The 25,010-nt window shown below is 38.6% G+C and overlaps 1 protein-coding gene across 3 annotated transcripts in view; it reads right to left on the bottom strand.

Annotated features, from left to right (window-relative positions):
* The window catches only part of ttc28 (tetratricopeptide repeat domain 28), a 442,541-nt gene that overhangs the window by 64,482 nt on the left and 353,049 nt on the right, over positions 1-25,010 (bottom strand). For all 3 annotated transcript variants that reach the window (XM_079805114.1, XM_079805115.1, XM_079805116.1), the window contains one exon: positions 8,783-10,124. In XM_079805114.1, the coding sequence (XP_079661240.1) occupies positions 8,783-10,124 (1,342 nt within the window). The remainder of the gene's footprint in view (positions 1-8,782; positions 10,125-25,010) is intronic.

Genomic DNA, 25,010 nt, shown 5'->3' with positions numbered 1-25,010 from the left:
TATATATATATATATCACACACACATTATTATAAATAATTACAAATGAAATAATACAGTTTCTACAAATTTTACTCCAAAAATACAGAAAAATCCAAAATACTGAAAAATATGTTTGTATAATATATTGTAATAATATATATATATATATATATATATATATATATATATATATATATATATATATATATATATATATATATATATATATATATATATATATATATATATATATATATATATATATATATATATATATATACTCAATGTGACTCCCAATCATATTTTTTTGTATTTTGGATCTACTTTTATTTATGGAAAATGTATTATATAAAATTAAATATATATAATATAAATATAAATATAAAAAAAAAAAAAAAAAAATATTATATATATATATATATATATATATATATATATATATATATATATATATATATATATATATATATATATATATATATATATATATATATATATATATATATATATATATATATATATATATATATATATATATATATATATATACAATTGTATATAATACATTTTACACAAATAAAAGTCGATCCAAAATACAGACAAATATGATTGGGAGTCACATTGAGTATATATATATATATATATATATATATATATATATATATATATATATATATATATATATATATATATATATATATATATATATATATATATATATATATATATATATATATATATATATATATATATATATATATAATAATACATTTTATAAATAAACAAATATGAATAAAAAATAAATATAATTCATTTATATAAATAAATTTAAATAAATGAACAACATCAACACAATATTACAAAAGATGACAATATCTAATCAATAATTATTAATAATAATGATTCCAATAAAAATACTATTATTATGAAAATATTATTGTCCTTGAAGGAGAAGGATATTATACAAATTGAATAAGCCACACTGCAAATAAATATATAAATGTATAAATAAAATATATAAATGTAAGTAAATACATAATTACTTGTTTTAGTGCTTTTAATTTTATTAAAAAAGCAGGGCAGTGATTTTACTACGGTAAATCTGTGTTATGGCTTATTGCTTCATTAGCTCACAGTGTGTCGTCGGCTTTATAAAAAATAAGTGCAAAATAAATTTCAATGCGCCAGAATGTTTACATGCAGAGATTTATGTATTCCTTTGAATATGAAGCTCCTCACATGAAACAGAATCTGGGAACACAGTCCTATCCGTCTAGTTTAATGGTGCTAAAATACTGAACGTGAGGGAATCACGAGGGAGCGCACGCTTTAGATCGATATGAGCAACACACAGGTGGCAGCGCAGCGCCAATGCACATTCATTTACAAAGAGAAATATAGCGCATACACACTCTCGTCCATCGGGAGAGCAAGTTCTCTGTCCTCTGTGGAATAACAAAACCAGGCTCGATCCATACAGGCCAGGGGACTCGCTCACTACTTAGGTAGCATAAAAGCGATGCATCATTACCCCTTGTTGTCCTGTCACTTGAAATTACAGCAACATCAGTCTCGTTGAAAGGCCCTGCCTCATTTCAATATAAATGAAACAAATAGCTTTTAACGCAGGCCTCTAATGAGGTTCTTGTTGGATTCTTCTGCGCTATCTGAGGTAAAGCTCCTCTCCGCTGAGGCGCATTGTCACCACTGACAGTGTAATTTACCTTCTCGTTGGACTGTGGGATGATGGGGGTTTGGGTTTGGATGAGGTTGGCTCAATGCGGGCCCGGTGTGAGTTCTCTCCTCACCATCCGCAGCGTGCAGCTTTGACAGGCCCCTGCAGCAAACCATTCATCATATTTCATGCCCAGATCCGTGCGGGGAGTTTAGGTAAGCAGAATCCGCTAGGGTTTGTGACGGGAGCTGGGACGCTTAAAGGGCTGATTGGAAAGTAATTAAAATGGATGTGTGGCGTATCACACAGAGGATGCTGGGTAGACGCATACTCGCATTTTGAGAGATCAAGCCAATAATTCAGTTGATTGGTGATGAACATGACAACAGCTGTGTGATGAAGCCTATAGAATACAGTTAGAATGACCCTCAAGATATCACGGCAAAAATGCCCCTGTATTCGTTTTTGTCTCATATTTTTATCATGATCACGAGTTCTCTTTTTGCTCTGAATAGCACGAGTGCAAATGTGATATTGATTTTATACAACAGTTCAATAAATAAGTTAATATTGTGCTCTATTCTAGACACAATATTGCTTTTGCTCCAGTTTGCCAATGAAAGTATTACCAATAAAGCCAAAGCAGAACTGGTGTGTGTCTCTGAGCAACAGCGGTGTTTAATTTCTGAATGAATCAGTGTTGAGCGAGTCAATCAGGTGAATCAATGATTCAATGGCTCATTCATAAAGAGAGACATTTACTTAATTTCTGAATGAATCAGTGGTGAGTGAATCAATCGGGTGAATCAATGATTCAATGGCTCATTCATAAAGAGAGACATTTACTTCATTTCTGAACGAATCAGTGGTGAGTGAATCAATCGGGTGAATCAATGATTCAATGACTCATTCATAAAGAGATCCATGTACTTCATTTCTGAATGAATCAGTGTTGAATGACTCAATCGGGTGAATCAATGATTCAATGGCTCATTCATAAATAGATACATTTACTTCATTTCTGAATTAATCAGTGTTGAGTGAATCAATCGGGTGAATCAATGATTCAATGACTCATTCATAAAGAGAGCAATTTACTTAATTTCTGAATGAATCAGTGTTGAGTGAATCAATCGGGTGAATCAATGATTCAATGACTCATTCATAAAGAGAGCCATTTACTTCATTTCTGAATTAATCAGTGTTGAGTGAATCAATCGGGTGAATCAATGATTCAATGACTCATTCATAAAGAGAGCAATTTACTTAATTTCTGAATGAATCAGTGTTGAGTGAATCAATCGGTTGAATCAATGAATTAATGACTCATTCATAAAGAGAGCCATTTACTTCATTTCTGAATTAATCAGTGTTGAGCAAATCAATCGGGTGAATCAAGGATTCAATGACTCATTCGTAAAGGGAGACATTTACTTCATTTATGAATGAATCAGTGTTGAGTGAATCAATCGGGTGGATCAGTGATTCCGTGACTCATTCATAAAGAGAGCCATTTACTTCATTTCTGAATTAATCAGTTTTGAGTGAATCAATCGGGTGAATCAAGGATTCAATGACTCATTCATAAAGAGAGCCATTTACTTCATTTCTGAATGAATCAATGTTGAGTGAATAAATCGGGTGAATCAATGATTCAATGGCTCATTCATAAAGACAGCCTTTTACTTCATTCCTCAATGAATCAGCCGTTTGAACGAATCTAATGAATGAATGATTCAATGACTTACTCATTTAGACAGTTACTGCCCTCTACTGGCAGTTTTAGTTTCTTATTCAGAGTATAATTTCATTAAAATGAATTTAATAATTATTAATAATTATCCATATTAATAAAGAAAACTTTAAAGGTATTGTTCACCCAAAAATGAAAATTCTGTCATCATTTACTCACCCTCATGGCTGTTGAAGCCTAAATGTTTATGTATAATAAATTCTATATTGAATTAAATTAAATATATTTTTTTCTAAAGCTATTTTTTGTAATGTCTATTTGAAGCTTTTCTCATTTAACACAATAATGATTTTAAATTATCTTTTGGGAGTTATTTCTCCGCCAAATTTGATGTGTGATTTATTTGCAAATTATTCAATTAATTAATCGCCACATCGTGTAATTAATTTGATTATAGATTATTTAAATTTCTTGACAGCCCTAATATATATATATATATATATATATATATATATATATATATATATATATATATATATATATATATATATATATATATATATATATATATATATATATATATATAAACACACACACACACACACACACTTAACTTTGCGTTTTATAAGCCACAAAAATCCAAATGCAATGACGAGAGTGAATTATAAAAGATATATGAGTTGGGATCATTAGCTAAAAACATTATATATTCAATATTTACTGTATTGTATGTATTTGGGATGCAATATGTATTTGGAATTCAATGAATAAACATCAGAAAATGTATTCAAAACTCATGATTCAAAGACTTATTTGCATTATTTCTCAAAAATGTTCACAAAAGTCTCCATGTGGCTTTTTAAAAATTAAAAATCGACTAAAATATTTAAGTTAATGTTGCTGATTTTCATATAAAACATGGATTTCTGTGTACATTTTGAGAGATCAAGCAAACAAATCTTAGAATCTGTGTTTAAAAAATAATTCAGAATTCATTTTTGGGTGAACTATCACTTCAAGTCACTTAAAAATGTATGAATGCTATTTTATCACATTAAACCAAGAGCTATTTCACTAAAAGGAGTTTGTTAGGTTTGAAATCAACTCATAAAACAATAAAATCATAAAGTACATGTCCATTCACCACAAAAAAATCCTAATGCAATGAGTGTCAAAAGTGAATTATAATAAATATATTGAGGACTAAATATATTGAAGACTAAGAATTGTAGTTTGTATCAACAGTTAAAAACATTATATAAGCAATATTTATGGATCTGCAACTCAACATCAGGGAATAAATTCAAAACACGGATTCAAAGATTTGTTAGCGTTATCTCTCAAAAAAAATTTAGCGAATGTCTCCATGTGACATTTTTTTTTTAATATTATATTGAAAAATATTAAAACAAAGTTGCTGTTCTGAAAATGTGTTGATAGATCAAACAAATAAGAATTTAAAAAATGATTCATTAATCCCTCAAACTGGTTCTCAGAAAAAATCTGAACTCCAACTTTGCTTGTTTGCACGTAAATTATAAATCAGAGACACTATATTAATATTAAAACATGTTCATAATTCATGAGTTATAAGGAAGGAAACGAATGGCCAAATAAGAGGAGCATTAATATAACGGCACTATTTAAGATTCATTTAGAATATATTGTAATTTTTATATTGCCCAGCCTGAATGGCAAGCGTGCAACATATCTACTTTTGTGTAATTGATTTATGATTTACATGTATTTTTCACGATTAATCCAAAGTCTTCAAGTGCAGATTTTGAGAGATTCTGCTGTTGACACTCTCAAGCGACACTTTCAACATCTGTGTGTTAGAAGCACAGAAAGAGCTTTTATGCTGTATGCATCCCGGTGTAGACGTTCAGCGCTGCATACGCTGTCATGTTAGCATGCGCGGTGAAGGTGGGGTCGTGCTCTGATACAAAACAATCCCATTTTCAATCTGTTGCATGTTGTGAGAGTGTTCTGTGTCCGTCTGCTGACCTCATGTGTCAGTCCACATGCCCTCCTGATACAGTAAGTGCCTCTCATAGATTAAAGCAACAAACAGAATAACAAACAGCCTGTTGCATCATCATTCACATGAGACTCCTCAGCTCGAAAATGCTAATAAATCACCCACACAACATTCAAAAGTAATCTTGTCTAATATGATTGTCTACAGCATATTACATTGCACTACTGTATGTATTTATGTATTTATAGTGGAGTCAAAAGTATTTAGACACTTGAGGGAATCAATAAAATTCTGTCATAATTTACTCACTCTTGTGTCATTTGTTGAATAAACAAAAACAGTTGAAACAATCTTCTTTGAGTTCCACAGAAGTAAGAAAGTATGTTTTGAAAGACATAAGGGTGAGTAAACCATTTCTGGGTGAACGATCCCTTTATATCACCTAAACACTTAATATCGAACCAAGTGTCGTTTCACTAAGAGGTGTTTGTTAGGTTTGAAATGAAATCATGAAACAATATATGTATTGTTGAAGATGGTATTCTGCAACTTTGTGTCCATACACCACAAAAAATCCTATAGTATACTATCCTACACTATAGCATTTCCATTAAAATATCAAAACATTCTTAAAACGAAATACATTTACCGCATATGTAGCAAAAATGGCATCTTAAGAATTGTTTTACTTGTTTTCCAGTTAAAATATCTAACAGGTGTGGTGGTGTGGGTAAGTTTAAGGGTAAAGTTAGGGACAGGTGTGGTGGTATGGGTAAATTTAAGGGTAAAGTTAGGGACAGGTGTGGTGGTATGTGTAAATTTAAGGGTAAAGTTAGGGACAGGTGTGGTGGTATGGGTAAATTTAAGGGTAAAGTTAGGGACAGGTGTGGTGGTATGTGTAAATTTAAGGGTAAAGTTAGGGACAGGTGTGGTGGTATGGGTAAATTTAAGGGTAAAGTTAGGGACAGGTGTGGTGGTATGAGTAAGTTTAAGGGTAAAGTTAGGGACAGGTGTGGTGGTATGAGTAAGTTTAAGGGTAAAGTCAGGGACAGGTGTGGTGGTATGTGTAAGTTTAAGGGTAAAGTTAGGGACAGGTGTGGTGGTATGAGTAAGTTTAAGGGTAAAGTTAGGGACAGGTGTGGTGGTATGGTTAAGTTTAAGGGTAAAGTTAGGGACAGGTGTGGTGGTATGTGTAAGTTTAAGGGTAAAGTTAGGGACAGGTGTGGTGGTATGAGTAAGTTTAAGGGTAAAGTTCGGGACAGGTGTGGTGGTATGTGTAAGTTTAAGGGTAAAGTTAGGGACAGGTGTGGTGGTATGAGTAAGTTTAAGGGTAAAGTTAGGGACAGGTGTGGTGGTATGGTCAAGTTTAAGGGTAAAGTTAGGGACAGGTGTGGTGGTATGGGTAAGTTTAAGGGTAAAGTTAGGGACAGGTGTGGTGGTGTGGGTAAGTGTAAGGGTAAAGTTAGGGACAGGTGTGGTGGTATGAGTAAGTTTAAGGGTAAAGTTAGGGACAGGCGTGGTGGTATGGGTAAGTTTAAGGGTAAAGTTAGGGACAGGTGTGGTGGTATGAGTAAGTTTAAGGGTAAAGTTAGGGACAGGTGTGGTGGTGTGGGTAAGTGTAAGGGTAAAGTTAGGGACAGGTGTGGTGGTATGAGTAAGTTTAAGGGTAAAGTTAGGGACAGGTGTGGTGGTATGGGTAAGTTTAAGGGTAAAGTTAGGGACATGTGTGGTGGTATGAGTAAGTTTAAGGGTAAAGTTAGGGACAGGTGTGGTGGTATGAGTAAGTTTAAGGCTAAAGTTAGGGACAGGTGTGGTGGTAAGGGTAAGTTTAAGGGTAAAGTTAGGGACAGGTGTGGTGGTGTGGGTAAGTTTAAAGGTGAAGTAAGTGACAGGTGTGGTGGTGTGGGTAAGTTTAAGGCTAAAGTTAGGGACAGGTGTGGTGGTATGAGTAAGTTTAAGGGTAAAGTTAGGGACAGGTGTGGTGGTATGAGTAAGTTTAAGGGTAAAGTTAGGGACAGGTGTGGTGGTATGGGGAAGTTTAAGGGTAAAGTTAAGGACATGTGTGGTGGTGTGGGTAAATTTAAGGGTAAAGTCAGGGACAGCTGTGGTGGTATGAGTAAGTTTAAGGGTAAAGTTAGGGACAGGTGTGGTGGTGTGGCTAAGTTTAAGGATAAAGTTAGGGACAGGTGTGGTGGTAAGGGTAAGTTTAAGGGTAAAGTTAGGGACAGGTGTGGTGGTAAGGGTAAGTTTAAGGGTAAAGTTAGGGACAGGTGTGGTGGTGTGGCTAAGTTTAAGGATAAAGTTAGGGACAGGTGTGGTGGTAAGGGTAAGTTTAAGGGTAAAGTCAGGGACAGCTGTGGTGGTATGAGTAAGTTTAAGGGTAAAGTTCGGGACAGGTGTGGTGGTATGGGAAAGTTTAAGGGTAAAGTTAGGGACAGGTGTGGTGGTGTGGGTAAGTTTAAGGGTAAATTTAGGGACAGGTGTGGTGGTAAGGGTAAGTTTAAGGGTAAAGTTAGGGACAGGTGTGGTGGTGGGGGTGAGTTTAAGGGTAAAGTCAGGGACAGCTGTGGTGGTATGAGTAAGTTTAAGGGTAAAGTTAGGGACAGGTGGGGTGGTGTGGGTAAGTTTAAGGGTAAAGTTCGGGACAGGTGTGGTGGAATGGGAAAGTTTAAGGGTAAAGTTAGGGACAGGTGTAGTGGTGTGGGTAAGTTTAAGGGTAAAGTTAGGGACAGGTGTGGTGGTATGAGTAAGTTTAAGGGTAAAGTTAGGGACAGGTGTGGTGGTGTGGGTAAGTTTAAGGGTAAAGTTAGGGACAGGTGTGGTGGTATGAGTAAGTTTAAGGGTAATGTTAGGGACAGGTCTGGTGGTATGAGTAAGTTTAAGGATAAAGTAAGGGACAGGTGTGGTGGTGTGGGTAAGTTTAAGGGTAATGTTAGGGACAGGTCTGGTGGTATGAGTAAGTTTAAGGGTAAAGTTAGGGACAGGTGTGGTGGTATGGCTAAGTTTAAGGGTAAAGTTAGGGACAGCTGTGGTGGGATGGGTAAGTTTAAGGGTAAAGTTAGGGACAGGAGTGGTGGTATGAGTAAGTTTAAGGGTAAAGTTAGGGACCGGTGTGGTGGTATGGGTAAGTTTAAGGGTAGGGTTAAGGGAAGGGTCAGCAGTGTAATTATAAATGTTACTACATCAATTAATTACAAACGTAATTACATGCAAGTATTTTTTTAAATGTAAGTACAATGTATAAACATGTATGTACACAATAAGTGCATTGTATCAAATTATTAATTAAAATGTTAATTTACATAGTAGTTAAGGCCACCTAATATAAAGTGGGTCCAAAAACATTTATTTGCAGATGGTTTGATATGTTTTCTATCGAATAAGTGTTGTTTGTGTGTGCAAATATTTTTTTGGGGCCACTGTCAAATGACAAATAACACAAATCGACTTACCTGTGTCCATTACCAAGACCTCTGTATGCCTTCTCCTGGTCCTGCATGTGGTTGAGGCTTTGTGCAACAGAGAGATACTGGTCATAATACTTAATTGCCTCTTCAAAATCTCCCAGCGAGTCATAGCAGTCTCCCAAGTTCCCATAGGCACGACCACGGTCCAGCACGGCCTCGTTGCCACTGAGTTGCTGCAACATCGCCAACTGTTGCTCGAAGTAGCCAATGGCCTCCTCCATTACTCCCATGTTCATTTTTGTGATGCCCATGTTACCATAGACCTGGGCCTCAATGCTGGGGTCCTTCAGTCGCTGGCCAAGCTCAAGCTGTTCCTCGTAGCATTTGAAGGCCATGGTGTACTTCCCAAGAGACATATAGACAGCAGCGAGGTGTCCGTGAGCCTGGCACTCTCCCTGGATGTCGCCCAGCTCCTGGTACACCTCCAGTTCCTGGGTGTGATAGCCTAAGGACTTGTCAAACTTCTGTAGCATCCGGTAGGCGGCTCCCAATGCCGCGTAGGCATTCGCTTCCATCTTGCGATCCTTGACCTGATGCGCCAAGGATAACTGCTGCTCGTAAAACTTGACGGCTCCGGGAACGTCCTTCTTACAAAGGAAGATGTCACCCAGGTTGCCCAAGGCGCGGAATCGAGCCTGCGAGTTGTTCAGCGACTGCGCCAAGGAAAGGAGGTACTTCTGGCACTCCTCCGCCTTGCTATAGTCGCCAAGAGCCTTGAAGGCCAGGCCCAGATTGCAGTAGGCTTTGGCTTGACTTAGTTTGTCGTGAAGGTCTTTAGCAAGTGCCAGGTCTTGTTCGTAATACTTCACCGCCTCCTGGAAGTTACCCAGACAGTAATGGGCATATCCCAAGTTGTGACAGACCTTACCCTCGCTCTCCATATCCTGCAAGTCCGGGGAAAGCCGTAGGTACTGTTCGTAGTAAGGTACGGCTTGGGGAAACTCTCCCCGAGAGCAGTGGAAATTACCCAGGTTGCCCAAGGCCCGAGCCTCGCTCTGGATGTCCCTTAACTCTCGTGCAATGTTCAGGTGATTCTGGTAATGTTGCAAGGCTCGATCATGAGCCCCTAGAGCCTGGTACGCTACCGCCAGGTTCCCGTGTGTCGAGGCCTGCGATGCACGATCATTAACCTCCATGGAAATCTGCAACTCTTGTCGGTGGTAGCGCACAGCCTGGTCAAAGGCACCAAGGGCGTTGTAAGCGTTGCCCATGTTTCCGTACGCTCTGCCCTGGGCGGCGTAGTCATTTAGCTCCTGGGCGATGGATAGATGAGCCTTATGCAGCTTCAGCGCAGTCTCGTAGTCCCCTTTCATCTGGTGAATGATTCCTGTAAAGGAGAAAAGAATCATTTTATTCAGCCGAATTGTGCTTATCATGCTTCACAGGATACCCAAAATGGCATTTCGATATCCTCCATCCCTCTTCATCTGTTAAAGCTAAAGATTAGCTTTACATTCAAGAAAGCCCTAAACTACAATGTACCCTAAGAAAATCATCCAAAATGAAAAAAAAGGAAATAAGATCTGAGGAAAACCCACTGACGCTTGCAGAAATATCTTTTAATTAAAAAGGAGATCTGATCTGATTTGAGTAGTCTCGACTCGCCTTGAATCAAAGTTATGCGCCCCAAAGATACACCAATATGAGGCGATGACAATCAAAATCAGTCCTAGGAGACTTCTTGCAAATTTTGGGTCCCCCTAATGTTGTCTCACCACTTTTCCACAAAATTATCATTACCGTCATAACATTACAGTCCCGCCTCTATGGTTCCAGTGGGGGGAAAATAGAGGAACAGGGGAGGAAAAAGGCTAATGATTACTTTTGATGGAAAAAGGGTTTGAGGGCACTAGCAATTGGAAACTTTAATTGTGGTCCACACCAGTTGGCTCCCACATAGCCGTGTGCTTTAACTGGGTTTCTTTTCCTTTGAAAACCAGAGCTAAGTATTGGGGATCAGGAAAACTGCTGGGATGAGCGGAAAACAAGACGTGTCAGTGGGGCAAAACTGGGAAGTCTGTGGCGACCATTTGTGTAATTGTCAAAGATGCCGGCTGACCCGAAAATGAGCTCTGGGAGCGGGGCGCCAATGAAAACACACTGGAGGAAAGTAGCATGTAAGATGAAAGGGGTTTTTAGAGAGATGTGGAGCCATTGTTGATAGAGTGGCTTGGCATCTTGAGGGACTCACTGACTGAGTCACGGGCCGTGAGCGTGTCCTTCTGCGTGTGTGGAACCAGGAGGCGATGGGGCGTATCAAAATGGGTGAGGGGTTGCCCATCTGCTCAGTGTCAATACTCATGTGCCAAGGCAGGATTACCAGCATGTGGTAAATCCAATTAGATCCAGTGCCAAGCTGGTATCCTGACACTGAGGGCCCATTAGAGCTATTCTATATTCACAAATATTTCCTCTAAAATAGCCCAAGTCTTCAGTGGCTAATTATCAATACTTAACCCCATGATTCTTCATTTATCAGTGAACAAAGCTTGAGACTTGTTTGAAAATGAATCCTTTGAGACGTGCAAAGTGAAGCGTGCCAGACACAAAAACCTTTGATGAAAGAAATCAACACCTGCAGACCTGTTTTTAAACGACTGGTCCTGCTTTTACTTTTAAACACTTTTATACTGGCTCTGTCCAATGTGGCTGCTATAAACACAACACAAATTAAAAAAAAAACTTCCTTGAGCTAAAAACAGAAATGCTGAGCTGAACAAATTTTACACTGTCAGGACATAAATACTCCCTCCTGTCTGCAAATTAACAGAAGGGACTGCTATTAATTCACAAACAGTAGGGAGTGTTTGTGCACAAACTACTTAAACTAATGGATCATTTACACCAGTTGTTCTGAAAATGTGGCATGCTGAGCGCCCCCTGGTGGCTTGAATATATGGTGCACATATAAAACAATAAAATAAACTCACGTGAACACACACATATTGTGTGTTTTGGAGTGTGTTAATAAAATATATCAAATACGGCCTCAAATTGCTTACAGCTCAAGATGATGTTAATAGGAAAATATTAACTATGTCTAAAATTAATTATGGTGATCAGAGGTGATCACAGATTTGCACAATTTAAGCAATAGTATGCTAACAAGCCACTGCGACTATAACAGTCACACCATAGTTGGCTTTAACTTCAGCATTTCGTGTGAAGAATGGGGTCAATGCGACAAAACAAAAAGAGCACCTCTTTGATAGGTCAGTTAAGAGGATTAGACGGTCACCTGAGGACGCTACAGGAATGCATATGCCCCATTGTTAAAGTTAAATCCCTAGAGCCGACACGCAAAAGAGGGTAGAATGAGACGGGGAACAGGATCTGAGACTGATCGGAGGTCAGTGAAAAGGTTAAAAACTCCTCAGCATCTGCTGTAAGGGGTGAATAATAATTGGTATGCTGCAGTATATGGCTAAAGAAGATGCTAGGCTCCAAGAGCTGCCTACATTAGCAGAAGGGGGATTTTGATGATGTCTTTCCAGCTTTGATGCCCTGCTATGTGGAATGAGTGATGGGCAGCCCTTCAAACAAACATTAAAAATACTTCTCTCCCCAGGCAGTCGTTTCGCCTGAATGCATGTGAAATGTAGTAATTTAATCTTCAAATGGCACAATCTTCCACCCCAAATGACTGAAACGGCATGACTTTTTTATTTTATTTTTTACTGGGAGCGTCCTACTTGAACTCATTACATAGCTGTCGCTTTTCAACCATTCCCACTCCGCAAAGGCTGTGACACTCCGAATTAATTAGCTTTAGCATGGACTCGCCTTCAAAGCTCAACTTCCCTGATGAGACTTTGACAACTAAATGAAACCGATCAAACAGCAGACATTAGATACACGTTAAATTCTTAATATAGTACATTTAATAATAAAACAAATTTTCTCTGATTTCTTGTCAAAATCATGTCATGATGGCAATTTTAACATGTTGAGCTCAAAAGGGCTGTGTGACCATAGCACACATCTGTCCATCAAAAAAAAGTAGGAGGATTTGCCAGATTGCCAGATCTGTAAAATCTGGCATAAAGAATAAAGAAAGTAAAAACATTTTTGATGCACCAATCAGTTTTTATGCTAACAAAACTCAAAGCATTGCATATTACATAATCGAGTCTGTCTCATTCCCTATTTCACAATAACTTTTTTTTAACTTTTTTTTTTACAACTGAAATACAAAATCTGTCATGAAACTCTAGATGGCGCAGGCTGATGATAAGTCCTTAACTCAATCTCCTTGCAATCACATCATTCTCCATAGGGCATCTGATTGGTTCCTGCTGTATTAGTAGCCAATGAGCTTGCTGCTCAACCTTCAAATACTTGGTCAGCATTTGCTGTGCGCTTTCAGAAACCCTTCACCATCTCCAGCTCCACCTGTATAGATCTGCTATGGGTAATTCATGTATGCTTTATTCAGCATGTCTTCCTTGCTCACAGAAGTTTATCATGTATGTTTTGGCAGTGGCAAGCCCCGTACTTGTTCTGCACAGCAGCAATAACCAACAGCACCAGCAATAACAGCCACAGCAGCAATACCAGCAGCAGCAAAAACATCAGCAGCAGCAATAACAGCAGCAGCAGCGATACCAGCAGCAGCAAAAACATAATCAGCAGCAATAACAGCAGCAGCAATAACATAATCAGCAGCAATAACAGCAGCAGCAATAACAGCGACAGCAGCAAAACATCATCAGCAGCAATAACAGCAGAAGCAGCAATAACAGCGGCATCAGCAATAACAGCAGCAGCAATAACAGCAGAAGCAGCAATAACAGCGACAGCAGCAATAACAGCGACAGCAGCAATAACAGCGACAGCAGCAATAACAGCAGAAGCAGCAATAACAGCGACAGCAGCAATAACAGCGACAGCAGCAATAACAGCGACAGCAGCAATAACAGCGGCATCAGCAATAACAGCGACAGCAACAATAACAGCGACAGCAACAATAACAGCAGCAGCAGCAATAACAGCGACAGCAGCAATAACAGCGACAGCAGCAATAACAGCGACAGCAGCAATAACAGCGGCATCAGCAATAACAGCGACAGCAGCAATAACAGCGACAGCAGCAATAACAGCCACAGCAGCAATAACAGTGGCATCAGCAATAACAGCGACAGCAGCAATAATAGCGACAGCAGCAATAACAGTGGCATCAGCAATAACAGCGACAGCAGCAATAACAGCAGCAGCAATAACAGCGACAGCAGCAATAACAGCGACAGCAGCAATAACAGCGGCATCAACAATAACAGCGGCATCAGCAATAACAGCGACAGCAGCAATAACAGCGGCATCAACAATAACAGTGGCATCAGCAATAACAGCAACAGCAGCAATAACAGCGGCATCAACAATAACAGCGGCATCAACAATAACAGCGGCATCAACAATAACAGCGGCATCAGCAATAACAGCGACAGCAGCAATAACAGCAGAAATAAGGGCAGCAATAATGGCATCAGCAGCAGCAATAACAGCATCAGCAATAACGACAGCAGCAGCAATAACAACAGTAATAATGGCAGCAATAACGGTAGCAGCAGGAGCTATAACGGCAGCAGCAGCATTAACAACAGTAACAATGGCAGCAATAATGGCAGCAGCTATAACGGCAGCAGCAGCAATAACAACAGCAATAATGGCCGCAATAACGGCAGCAGCAGCTATAACGACAGCAGCAGCAATAACAACAGTAACAATGCCAGCAATAACGGCAGCAGCAATAACGGCAGCAGCAGCAGCAGCTATAACGACAGCAGCAATAACAACAGTAACAATGCCAGCAATAACGGCAGCAGCAATAACGGCAGCAGCAGCAGCAGCAGCTATAACGACAGCAGCAATAACAACAGTAACAATGCCAGCAATAACGGCAGCAGCAATAACGGCAGCAGCAGCAGCAGCTATAACGACAGCAGCAATAACAACAGTAACAATGGCAGCAAAATAACAGCAGCAGCAGCAGCAATAACGGCAGCAGCTATAACGACAGCAGCAACAGCAGCTATAACGGCAGCAGCAGCAATAACAACAGTAACAATGGCAGCAATAACGGCAGCAGCTATAACGACAGCAGCAGCAATAACGACAGTAATAATGGCAGCAATAACAGCAGCAGCAATAACGACAGTAATAATGGCAGCAATAACAGCAGCAATAACGGCAGCAGCTATAACAACAGCAGCAGCAATAACGACAGTAATAATGGCAGCAATAACAGCAGCAGCAATAATGGCAGCAATAACAGCAGCAGCTATAACGACAGCAGCAGCAATAACGACAGTAATAATGGCAGCAATAACGGCAGCAGCTATAACGACAGCAGCAGCAATAACGACAGTAATAATGGCAGCAATAACGGCAGCAATAACAGCAGCAGCAATAACAGCAGCAATAACGGTAGAAGCAGCAATAACAGCAGCAGCAGCGTAGCAGATCTATTCTGTCAAGACAAACATATCAACATTGTCTTATCCATTACCATGCCAAACAATCAGAGAGTTGTCATGACAGAAATCAATGAACCAGCTTTATATTGTACTGTTATTTGTGATTTGATTATGTTATCGGCTATGCTTCATGGGGAAAGAGATTCATTTTGCTGTAGCTTTGTCTTTTATTCCAATTTTCAAACATCGCTTTGCTTCAAATCAAAGTTTATTGGCTTGTGATTCATTTTGCAGCTGGTTCAAGGCATAAAAAAGCAGGAAAACGACCAGAAGCGACCCCTCTTAATGTCCTCACCTCAAACATACACTACTTATTTAAGGGAAACCAAAATTGCACGCAAAGTGACTGCAATAAGAGGTGGCTGACGGAAAGTAAAAAATATATAATAAGCGCAGCTGTATTTCAGCAGTCATGTCAGATCCAGAGCTATTTTCCTTTGTTATGATTCCTGTCTGTCTCTCAAAACCATTCCAGTCTCGTCTCCTCCCATTCAAACGCTGAGCGCTAACTAGGCCCGATATTCTGCAGTGTGATTTACAGCTCAGAGCCAGTCTCCAAAAGCAAGTCCCAAGGGGAAAACGGGGACAAACAAATGGCAGACTTTGAACGCGGCGAGATTCTTGAGAGTCCAGGGTCAGCTTTGTTGTTGGCTTCAGTCGAACAGTAAAACAGTTGAAAACTGCGGCTGGCAACAGTTTCCCAGATGCATTAATTTTACATCAAGCTTGTGTTTATCCTCTGCTTCCACTTTCGGCAAAGCAGAGCGTGGTTAGTGTGTCTTACCGGCCACAGATTGTTGATAAACACCCCTGCCTAATGTCTAAGAGTAACGGGAGTCTGGCCTTCGGAATTCTCGGGAATTTTCAACGATCTATTTTGGAATATTCCAGTGTTTCCTCTGTATCTGTGGTGTTTTTTTGGCGTGCTGTCGCATACTTGCCCCACCGCAGCGCACTGGAGACGGCACAAAATAACTGTCAGTGGAAACAGAGCCTCGAACGTGACCGCTGGTAACAACTGTCAAAGCAACACATCAAACAGGCTTTTCACACTACACTTCACCCGGGGTTAATGCATTTTAACCTTGTGTTAATGGCGCTTTTAACGGTTCTTTAAGTAACGTTTCACACTTGTAATTTCGAAATGAGGTGAGCACCCCGAGTTATGAAACCTTTTAGCGCTGCTAATTCAACGCAATGCTGGGATGTTATGGCGAGTTGTTTAGCAACAGATGACCAATCCATAATGAGACAGCACTTGCCTCATGAATCATTTAATGTGATATTATTTGATATATATTATTTAATTATTATATGTTTCAAAAGATGAATGAGGACAAGAGCATATTTCCAGTTAAATCTAATAAGTATGTTTACAAATGTGCAGCATAAGTATGAACACAACCAGTGTGTGTTTTTTAACAGTAGATAATGATTGACTTTACTTCATGAGAAGCTATTCATTACATTAGAGCGGAGCATTAGTTCTGAAGCAGCTCCATGAGTCTTTAAATGACTCAGAATATTAATCTAAGGAAAAAATGAGATCAACCGGCTAGTATTCCACCTACAGCTATGAAGCGTAGAAAATGAATATCAACAATGTGTAATGTTCTAAAACAAGAGGCATGAGAGAAAATCAGACACACACACACACACACACACACACACACACACACACACACACACACACACACACACACACACACACACACACACACACACACACACACACACAGGAATGCACGCCGCACACGTGTGCAAATACACACACGAGAGAACACACACACAGCCACACACACATGCACAAACATGAATACACACTCACACATACACTCACCTAAAGGATTATTAGGAACACACACTAATACTGTGTTTGACTCCCTTTCGCCTTCAGAACTGCCTTAATTCTACGTGGCATTGATTCAACAAGGTGCTGAAAGCATTCTTTAGAAATGTTGGCCCATATTGATAGGAGAGCATCTTGCAGTTAATGGAGATTTGTGGGATGCACATCCAGGGCATGAAGCTCCCGTTCCACCACATCCCAAAGATGCTCTATTGGGTTGAGATCTGGTGACTGTGGGGGCCATTTTAGTTCAGTGAACTCATTGTCATGTTCAAGAAACCAATTTGAAATGATTGGAGCTTTGTGATATGGTGCATTATCCTGCTGGAAGTAGCCATCAGAGGATGGGGACATGGTGGTCATAAAGGGATGGACATGATCAGAAACAATGCTCAGGTAGGCCGTGGCATTTAAACGATGCCCAATTGGCACTAAGGGGCCTAAAGTGTGCCAAGAAAACATCCCCCACACCATTACACCACCACCACCAGCCTGCACAGTGGTAACAAGGCATGATGGATCCATGTTCTCATTCTGTTTACGCCAAATTCTGACTCTACCATCTGAATGTCTCAACACAAATCGAGACTCATCAGACCAGGCAACATTTTTCCAGTCTTCAACTGTCCAATTTTGGTGAGATGAGTGGTACCCGGTGGGGTCTTCTGTTGTCGTCTTGTCCATCCGCCTCAATGTTGTGGCTTCACAAATGCTTTGCTGCATACCTCGGTTGTAACGAGTGGTTATTTCGATCAAAGTTGCTCTTCTATCAGCTTGAATCAGTCGGCCCATTCTCCTCTGACCTCTAGCATCAACAAGGCATTTTCTCCCACAGGACTGCCGCATACTGGATGTTTTTCCCTTTTCACACCATTCTTTGTAAACCCTAGAAATGGTTGTGCGTGAAAATCCCAGTAACTGAGCAGATTGTGAAATACTCAGACCGGCCCGTCTGGCACCAACAACCATGCCACGCTCAAAATTGCTTAAATCACCTTTCTTTCCCATTCTGACATTCAGTTTGGAGTTCAGGAGATTGTCTTGACCAGGACCACACCCCTAAATGCATTGAAGCAACTGCCATGTGATTGGTTGATTAGATAATTGCATTAATGAGAAATTGAACAGGTGTTCCTAATAATCCTTTAGGTGAGTGTATGTGCACATACACACGTGCTCATACACACAAAAAAAACACACGCACACACACACTGCTAACCTTACTAGAAAATATTACTAGTCATTGTACTATTGTTCTGTTGTTATTAGTGCTGGGAATCAATTAAAAAATATAAACTAATTAATCACATTTTTTTCTGTAATTAATCGCGATTAATCGCAAGTTTTTAATATTTTACGTTTTTAATATTTTGATATTGTAATAATTTCAGTTACTCTCCAAATTAATGTAGAAACAATTTAAAGACAGTATATTTTAAATATGTGTTGTATTGTCATCTTTTTATGAATGAAGGCCAGTATCACTGATACTAATGTCTCTACGAAACATTAATGACGTTAAATTACAGTATAACTGAAAGCTCCCAATTTCAACATTTATTAGGCTTTAAAAAAAACTACTTTTAATTAAAGTGAACTTAAAACAATCTTTACATAAACCCATTATAATAAATGTCATTTAACGGTGGCCTTCCCTGTTAGACATATACAGAAATGTAATAGTTATCAAACACCTTTCTTAACTGCATAAATAATAAATGAAAATAGATTAATCCTCATTAAAGCTACAATTTTCTCTGTTGTTCTTTGATGAACATTAATGACAGGCATCATCAGTGCTACTGTCACTTTAAGAACATGACTCGGATCTGACGCGCTGTCCCACACATCTCATCTCCTCACAACTCTTTAAGTTAATTTAAGACGTTATTTAACTAATTTAAGACTCCTAATATGAGAATACTCAAAATTCTCTGTGTTGTTGTTATTGTTTGTTCAAGAGCAAAATAGAACTCGATGTGAGCAGGAGACTGACGGCTGCTGAAATTTTTCTTAATTTTACAGTGAAATAATATTACAAGTAATACTTCTTATTTTGTAAAATAGTTTTATCATTTGTATAATATAATAATAATGAAACAATAATTATTTTATAGTTGTATTGATATATAATCACAAAATATTTGGCCAAATTGTGCAGCTCTACAAACAAGCACAGCAAACCTGGTGTTTTTTGTTTGCTTGTTTAATTGCATTTTGAATCACTCTTGCAATTTTTATTGTAATTTATTTTTTTTAATTCCAGCAAATCATTCATCCCCATCCCCACTGCTAACCATACTAAAACATACAGACATTACACTAACAATACTGAAACACTAATAACACACAACCCCTACAGAAACACACACACACCACTAACCTTTCACACACGCTCCTAAACCCACAACCCATACACACACTGCTCTCTTCTCACGCTTCTAACCGCGGTGTGAAGTGTGTTTGTGGCCTGCGGCTCTCGGCCAGGAGAAAAGAGCCTCCAGTTACCGTCCACTCAGCACTATCACAACAGGGATCAAATTCACGTTGCTCAGGGCTTAAATATCGCAGCAACAACCAAACTCAAAACCTGTTTTAATAAAATATGAGTTGAGAGCATTACAGCCATACTCCACGCATCATCCCACCTGAGCGGGAAACAAGGTGTTTTCTGGGCTTGGAGAGGAAGGAAGCGTGTTTTGGCTGTGCTTGAGGGAGAGATCTTTGGGATTCAATCCAGACTAGACTTTATGACGCAATTACAGATCATTATCTATGAAATCTCAAATAATCTATAAAAGTATTGCGTTAGTCAATACTATAATAAAAGAGAATGCAGTGATAATAATATTTATATTGGTATTGGTATAGGTATTGTCACTGTGATCAAGCTAGTTATGAATGTGCATGGTAAAAAAGAGTTGCATATTACAAAAATTATGCACAAATCACAAAATTAGGCTTTTTTATGCATGACTTCTGACTTTTTCAGTAGCCTTGATTTTGTTTTACAATTAATTTTCTCCAGAAATTCAGAACATTTGTAAAATGACTTTTATTAGACTAAAAAAAATTGCAAATCATAAAAAATACACGATTGTGCACTTAAATTCTGTTATGAGGAAATTATTACCATGATGCATTGTGAATGACTCAAATTATTAACTTAAAGTCACTGACTATTTGTGTAAATTATTGTTTATTTTCAATATTACATTTATTGCAAAATATTTGAGTATACTATACTATTAAATATTTCATATTAAATATCAAAATATTACAAATGATGACTTTATTCATTCAAAATGCTTCATGGCAGAGCAAATAAACCAAATCAAGAAGTAAATATATTTTTTAATATGATTGAAAGGATTATCTGATACCATTAAAATCTATTTCTCTATGGAGAAAATGAATGGGATTTTTCCCCAGGCTTTTTTTTACGCGACTTTTAGGTGCATGTTATAGATATTGACATCAGAAGCTAATAAAACCTGTTTGTTGAGCTCAATCAGTCCGTGAGTAAACATGTTAAACCTTTCCTCAAACACGCCTGCTTCACCTTTAAGAATCTGTAGCCTTTCTCAGATTCCACCTTTGACAGCGAGATCAATTTGTGCACTTCCAGGGATCTCACCGTGTGAGATTGTTAATTTTATAAGCGCTGCTTTTCTTTCAGCCCTTCCAGCTATTAATAACTCTGATCGATCAAACCGATCCACTCCCTGTCCTGCACCGCAAGGCCAGCCGGTGATGGAAAGAGTGCTGGGATGGATGTTGGCGGCTTGTGTTCTCAAAAGCGTAGCATGAGTCTGCAGAGGACGCATTACTCACCGCGAGCGCATCTCATCTGTGCAACCTCTCCTACATCATTAGGTCTGAACAATAAACCTGTTCGCAGAGTAACAACCTCAGAGACGCTGGGAGTAATCTAGTAATATTTATATCCCCGTTTTAAACGAGCTCACCTGATCGTACACGCTTCCAATACAAATTTATCACAGCCGTACGCAAAAGCGGAAAGAAATTGATTTCATTTTTCTCCATGAGAGCTTCACAGGCCATAAATATCACCCTATGGACTTCCTTGTGCTACTATGCAAATTCATCAATACTTCAAGACTGCAAAAATAGAACAAACTGCAATAATAGTGTGTGTTTAACCAACACTACAGCTCATACTTATGGTTACAGATCTGAACAAACACCTAACCGCAATTATTCAACTTTGACAGGTAACTCCTGACCTCAAATCATGAAGAACTTTCATTGTTACTGAAAACCAAAACTAAAACAACTGAAATAAAATAAATATTATATGAAAAAACTATTTAAAAAAAGCAACTGTGGCAATAAGTAATTAAATACAATTTTTGGACTATTTTAGGCAGAACAGCTGAAAAATATTAATATAATCATGAGTATTATGATTGCTTATGACTTTGCCCATTAGGTGGCGCTGTTACCAAATTAATGTGGTATGGTCCGCGCGAGTTGTCAATGACACACACACAAGTTTGGTGTCAATATGCCGAAGTTTTGCAGAGTTACAGCCTTAGAATCAGATTTGCATCATAACAACAATTTTGTTTGTTATTAGAGAACGGTTTTGTCAATCAAAAAGCTTTTAATAACTTTTTTGTCGGCATAGCTGAAGGTGATCTGAGCCATTTTTGGTCAAAATCGGACCAACGGTCTAGGAGGAGTTTTGGTTTCTCAAAGAAATTCAAAATTCAAAGCATTTTTTTAAATGTCATTATAATTTTTGGCCAGAAGGTGGCGCTATCTAAAAACCTTTTGAGTACCTCCAAGGCATGGTGCCGAGGACACATACCAAGTTTCATAATGATATGCTAATGCGTTCAATAAAATACAGAATTTTTTGACAAAATTCAAGATGGCCGATGGCCAAATTGGTCGATTTGGGAAAACTGGTTATCATTCGACTCTGTATGCTGCACTGAATGAAAAGAGAATAATCATTTTTCTCCTGGCCAGTATGTGGAGCTGTGCTGAAACTCTGCAAGTCGGCTCAGGCCGTGCTTGTGATGATATGTACCAAGATTTGTCTCAATAAGCTACAGAGTTGCGGAGATATAGACTTGCGTCCTTTTTGGCATGCTTTTCGGTTGGGTTAATCAAAAAGCTTTTAATAGGTTTTTGCCAGCATAGTCTGAAGATGATACAAGCCAATTTTGGTGATTATCTGCCTAGGCCGAGTTCGAAAAAGTATGTTTTTCAGAATGGCGGGAACATTTTCATGACGGAAAATTACGTAATAGAAGGTATGCGCGTGACATCACTGTCGGCCGGAGTGACTGCTTTTTTGCTCACTGAGTGGCAAAAAGACTGAGGGGCACATTGGTTTTCAGTGTAAAGGCCACAAAAAACACACACAACACATCTAAAATGGGAAAGACCTTTTAGATTGACTGTATAAATACATTTGACAAGAAATCTGAGCTATATTTTTACAGACTGCCGAAAGCTACAGAAAAGAGAAGCAAATGGACCGCCACAATTCACAGAAACAACAGAACTCCAGGCAGAGAAACGGGGATTTGCAGTTATCATTTTGTCTCAATATGCTGAATTTTGGGGTGAAATCATACCCTAACCCTATATATTGTATTGACAACTCATCAATTAAATATTTACCATCGTATATTCTGCATAATTGAATGTTTTTAAATAAACACTGACAAAAAAACAACACCATTTTTGGGCTGGACGATATGATATTTATAACACTGATATAAGTGATCACCCGGATTTAGGCCTACCTATATTGTATTTATATAAAGCGTTCACAGGCAAATTTGCTTTATGTATTTCCCCGGGGTCGAAATCAGGCTCATATAAATGTCAGGAAAACTTGGTATGATCTTTGGTGTGTTGTGAGGAACACTATATCGAGTCCAACCTTTAGTTTAAACTGATAATCATTTGTTTTACTCGCGTTTTCGCAGTTTACCCAATTAAATCCAGTCATGCAGCAGATCGTCTGCCACTCCAGCTGAGGGGGCGTGTTCCGGCGGGAAAGTGACGTCAAATGAATACCCTCTATAGGTTGCAATCGAATCATTTTGAGCCAAGTACTTTGAGGAAAAGGAATTTTATTTCTAGCCCTTATGGTTCAAACGGTATTAGCATAAACGTAAGTGCAACTTCAGACGGTTGGTTGCACTAGAGGGAATAAATTAGAGACTCCAAATTTGCTGTGGTGATAGTCCAGAAGGTCCTCTATCTATGTGCCAAATTTGATCATTTTCCTGCAAGCATTTCTATGGGTTCTAGTCCTTACGGTTCAAAAGTTAATTAGCATAAATGTAAAGTCAACTTCGGACAGTTGGTGGCGCTGGAGGGGATAAATAAGACACTACAAATTTGGTATGGTTCATTTTCAGACTGTCCTCTATCTATGTGCCAAATTTGATCATTTTCCTGCAAGCGTTTCTTTGGGTTATTTTGTTTCTAGTCCTTACGGTTCAAAAGTTAATTAACATTAATGTAAAGTCAACTTCAGACAGTTGGTGGCGCTAGAGGGGATGAATAAGACACTCCAGATTTGGTATGGTTCATTTTCAGACTGTCCTCTATCTGTGTGCCAAATTTCATAATTTACCCGCTAGCGGTTCTATGGGTTCTGTTTTGTTCCTAGCCCTTACGGTTCAAAAGTTATTAGCATAAACGTGAGTGCAACTTCCGACAGTAGGTGGCGCTAGAGGGGATGAATTAGAGACTCCTGTGGTAACAGTTCAGACTGTCCTGTCCTGCATCTGTGTGCCAAATTTCATCATTCACCCGCAAGCGGTTCTATGGGCTGCCATGACTCAAGAGTGGAAAAAGAAGAAGGAGAAGGAGGAGGAACACTAATGGATACAATAGGTGCCTATTGCTGACTGATGATAAAATACCCATGAAATAAACCATGCATCATGCTGGAGAATCTTGCACACATTTTCTTCAAATCTAGTACAAAAGACCTGATTTCACTCCTAAAATGTTCACCATCTTGTGCGCTCTACTGTAATCCTGATATTAACAGTCCTGTGGCAACATTTTTCTTTTGGGAGTTCATCTATTTATTTATCTGAGAGCACGGAGCGTTTCGGATCAGACTGATGGAGGGAGGGAACGTGAGATTGGAGCAATAAAAGTCAGAGTGAGAGATTAGACGGGCTTTGAAACACTTGGTTTCGACGGCTTCGATTTATCAAGCGTACATCTCGCACACCGATGGTTCAGTGCCGCCGCAGGAGGAAGGGACTCGCTCTAGATGACTGAGTCATCGAGGCACTAAACGGAAATAGAACGATAAATATTCATCCACGCTGTTGTTCTTAATAATTAGACAAATGTAATGCGCAAAAGCAATCATGACTGTATATTTCTAGCTAATAACATTATGTATTGGCCTTAATTTATTTTCTTGAGTAGGCTTTGAATTTTCATTTCTGCCAGCTTTGTTTAATTAAAGGAATAGTTCACCTAACAATGAAAATTTGCCACTCTATGGAACAATTTCCTGCTGAAAAAGCCACATTAAACCAGTCTAAGCTGGTTTGCTGATGGTCTTCGCTGGTTTAAGCCGGTCTCTCAGCTTGGGCTTTTGATCTTCAGATGGTTTCGTTTTTCCAAAAGTAGCGATGCACCAAAATTACTTTATTTTTACAGAAACACTGAACTGAAATTAAAGTTTTCAAAAACTAAAGAAGTTGAAGTTGATTTAATAATCAATTAATGAATTGCACGTAAACATTTAAACTGCACATTACTATACTTGTAAATGTAAAATACGGTGGATGAAACACTGCTTGAGCGACTACATGAGACATGATATGGATTTTGGTAAGTTGTACTGTATCTTTCAACATACATTCTGATGTTT

Source organism: Gobio gobio, assembly GCF_949357685.1.
Source record: "Gobio gobio genome assembly, chromosome: 22".
In the NCBI taxonomy this organism is placed as follows: Eukaryota; Metazoa; Chordata; class Actinopteri; order Cypriniformes; family Gobionidae; genus Gobio; species Gobio gobio.
This window is presented reverse-complemented; position numbering and strand designations above follow the sequence as displayed.